This window comes from Etheostoma cragini, chromosome 22 (assembly GCF_013103735.1).
Source record: "Etheostoma cragini isolate CJK2018 chromosome 22, CSU_Ecrag_1.0, whole genome shotgun sequence".
NCBI classification, from domain to species: Eukaryota; Metazoa; Chordata; class Actinopteri; order Perciformes; family Percidae; genus Etheostoma; species Etheostoma cragini.
Window position 1 is genome coordinate 21802407 of NC_048428.1, and position 3105 is coordinate 21805511.

General features: G+C 41.1%; 1 protein-coding gene across 1 annotated transcript in view; it reads left to right on the forward strand.

The window, feature by feature from the left end:
- The window catches only part of tnikb (TRAF2 and NCK interacting kinase b), a 33962-nt gene that overhangs the window by 424 nt on the left and 30433 nt on the right, over window positions 1-3105 (forward strand). Inside the window, exon 2 of the mRNA XM_034862811.1 lies at window positions 2077-2146. Within this exon, the coding sequence (XP_034718702.1) occupies window positions 2077-2146 (70 nt within the window). The remainder of the gene's footprint in view (window positions 1-2076; window positions 2147-3105) is intronic.

Below are 3105 nucleotides of genomic sequence, written 5' to 3' on the forward strand. Positions count from 1 at the left end.
GAGGAGCTATGAGCGAGGATGTATCTCAGGAGGAGCTATGAGCGAGGACGTATCTCAGGAGGAGCTATGAGCGAAGGATGTTATTATGTTATATAATTATTATTATTGGATTAGGATAATGAACATAATTCAACATTTCTGTGAATGCGCCAGTGTTAGCTGTAATGAGATAGAAGTGCTAACCACTTAGCCACCATCCTGCGCCAAAATATGACATAACATGACCGTTTTGTGAATGTGAGAAATGTCACGTAAACAGCATATTCTGTTTGGATATTCAAAATATGGCCTTTGTCTGAATATAGCATTGTCTGATTCAGAAATTTGTGACATGGCGGTATTAATCAGGTTACACAAGCATTCTGTGGACATGTGTGGTGTGGAAGTTGTGTCTCAATTTGGGTTTTTACTGCAGTTTGTGACAGTTTACAGCATACAGTCAGCTGTGCGTTGCGAGTTTGACCCTCATGTTGTCCTCGAGTCAAATTGACCCGTTTTTATAAGTCACATTTTTTTTTTATTCCCCAAAATAACATGATTGAGTCCACACAACGCTCTTTGCCAAGTACAAATCTCTACTTTCATTAATTTCGGGGCGTCTTATTCAATTTTATAGCATTTGAAAACAAATTGAAGTGTTTTTTTTAAATAGTATTGAGTAAAAGTTGACATATTCCAGTCTGTGATTATCATCAACATCCATTCCTTTAATTTTAGTCTCAATAATTCCTAATTTCTGCTTTTCTAACTCAAACATGAGGTATAATTTCCTATAAATGAGGTTTATTGACCATAAATTCCAAAAATAACTGTAAAACTAAAGTTAATAAGTTAGTGTTACGTTGATGGTTTTTTTTGTTTTTTTTAACAGTGTGTTTATTGCAGATCAACCTTGGGTACAGACCACATTTGTTCGTACAAGCAACATAATTTTTCCGTTTTCTTATCCATACATTAACATAACAACAACATCAATAACAATAAGCAGCAACAAGAAAGTACAAATTGTAGTTATATGGCGGTACATTATGGTGAGACATCACGGCAAATATCAAGAATTAGTTACCTACAAGAACAAAAAGCAAACCTTAGTCAATCACACCGCTACCCCCCCTCGGACCCTCCAGGTGTTTTAAAATCGGACCCCATGCCCTATTAAATACACTTTTCCTCCCTGAATTTGTGAATCTGAGCTTCTCCAGATGAAGGACCTCACCCAGCTCTCTTAACCACATCTCAAATGAGGGCGCTGCCTCGGACTTCCATAATCTTAATGTAATTCTTTTAGCCAGAACCATACCCAGATACACCGGTCATTTGTCCCTGCCACAGTTCACCACAGTGTCATTTGTAGACCCCAAAATGGCAACCAGGGGGTCGGGTTTCCACTGCTTGTTTAAGGCTTTCGAGAAGAAATCAAATACTGAAGACCAGAATGAGAAAAGATTAGGGCAAGTCCAAAACTGGTGCGTGAGGGAGCCCTCTAGAGTCTTACACTTATTGCATAATGCAGAAACACTGGGGTACATCCTGCTAAATTTAGCTTTTGAGTAGTGCAACCTGTGTATTACTTTAAATTGTATTAGATTGTGTCTCACATTCACTGAACACTTATGAATGTTTGCAAGACATGACTCCCAGAATTCCTGAGTGAGGGGCAACCCCAGTTCTGTCTGCCATTCAGTTCTTGACCTATCTGTGCTGATTGGTTCATGGCTGATCAGCGTCTGGTATAAGACTGCCACTGCTCCCTTGCTGCCTGGCTGGACCTCAATTATATTTTCGAGTGTGCGGTGCCGTGGTAGGTCTGAAGATTCAGACAGGCTGGACCTTATAAAAGGCCGAATCTGCAGATATCGGAAAAGGTGTGAGGCAGGGAGACTATATTTGTTCCTTAACTGATCAAAGGACATGAGTTGTCCCCCTAGATACAAGTCCTTCAAGCGTTGCACTCCCAATCCCCTCCACAGAGCAAACACAGGATCCATCCCTGAAGGTTTAAAGGCACGGTAGTTGCAGATAGGGCTGTCTATGAACATATCTGGGGCTTTCAAGTGTTGTTTAATCTGCTTCCAGACTTTCAAAGAGCTGTGTACCAGAAAGTTCCCTTCATATGAAGATTTGTCCATCTTAACAGGGCTGTTCAGTAGAGCCGGAAGAGAAGTCCCGCAGCAGACGGATTGTTCTATGGGAAGCCAGGCAGGGGGACCTCCAACAATGCTCTTCCCAAATGAAACTCTTCTCCAGAAAGCCAACATGTTTAAGTGTGCGGCCCAATAGTAGCATCTGAAGTCTGGGAGACTAAAGCCACCCTCTTTCTTTGTTTTACGTAGGTGTTTCTTGTTAATTCGCACTGCTTTATACTGCCAGATAAAGGGGATTATAGTAGAGTCTAATTTCTTAAAGAAGCTTTGAGGAATGCATGATGGGATCGACTGAAACAAATATAAGAATCGTGGGAGAACCACCATCTTAATGGCGTTCACCCTCCCGACCAATGACAGTGGAAGAGTCTTCCAGAAATCTATGCTCCGCTTCAATTGCAACATTTTCAAAGTCCAATTGTCTTTGAGTAGCCGTGCAGGTTTCCTGGTAACAGTCACCCCCAGATACGTGAACCGTTACGTTGATGTTAAACATAAAAAAAGCCACAAACATTTACCAAAAGCATCAAGTGCTGAAAAATGGGACACAAACGTTAAAAAAGTTAAAAACATTGATAAAACAAAGTTAAAAACATTGATAAAAAAAAGCCTCAATTAAAGTATTGATGTTCCCGTTCGACGGGAAGACAACACGAGGGTTATTTATGCCCAAAACTTTTCTTTCTGGGTTTTAAAACCATAAAAACCACCATGAAAAAAAGCGACAAATCTTCTTTTCCTAACTTGCGTTCCCTTACTTCCATCTCGCGGCCCCTTAAGGGTCCCGACCCTTATGTTGGGACCCACGGCCCTGCAGCATGAAACTGTAACAGCGAGTCTAACTTCTCCTCCAGAATATAGTCAGCATCACAGCTGCTAAAGCGAGAAAGTGGAAATTTATCCATCGCAGCACAACCACCACCCCATCACACAGACACACACACACACACACACACACACA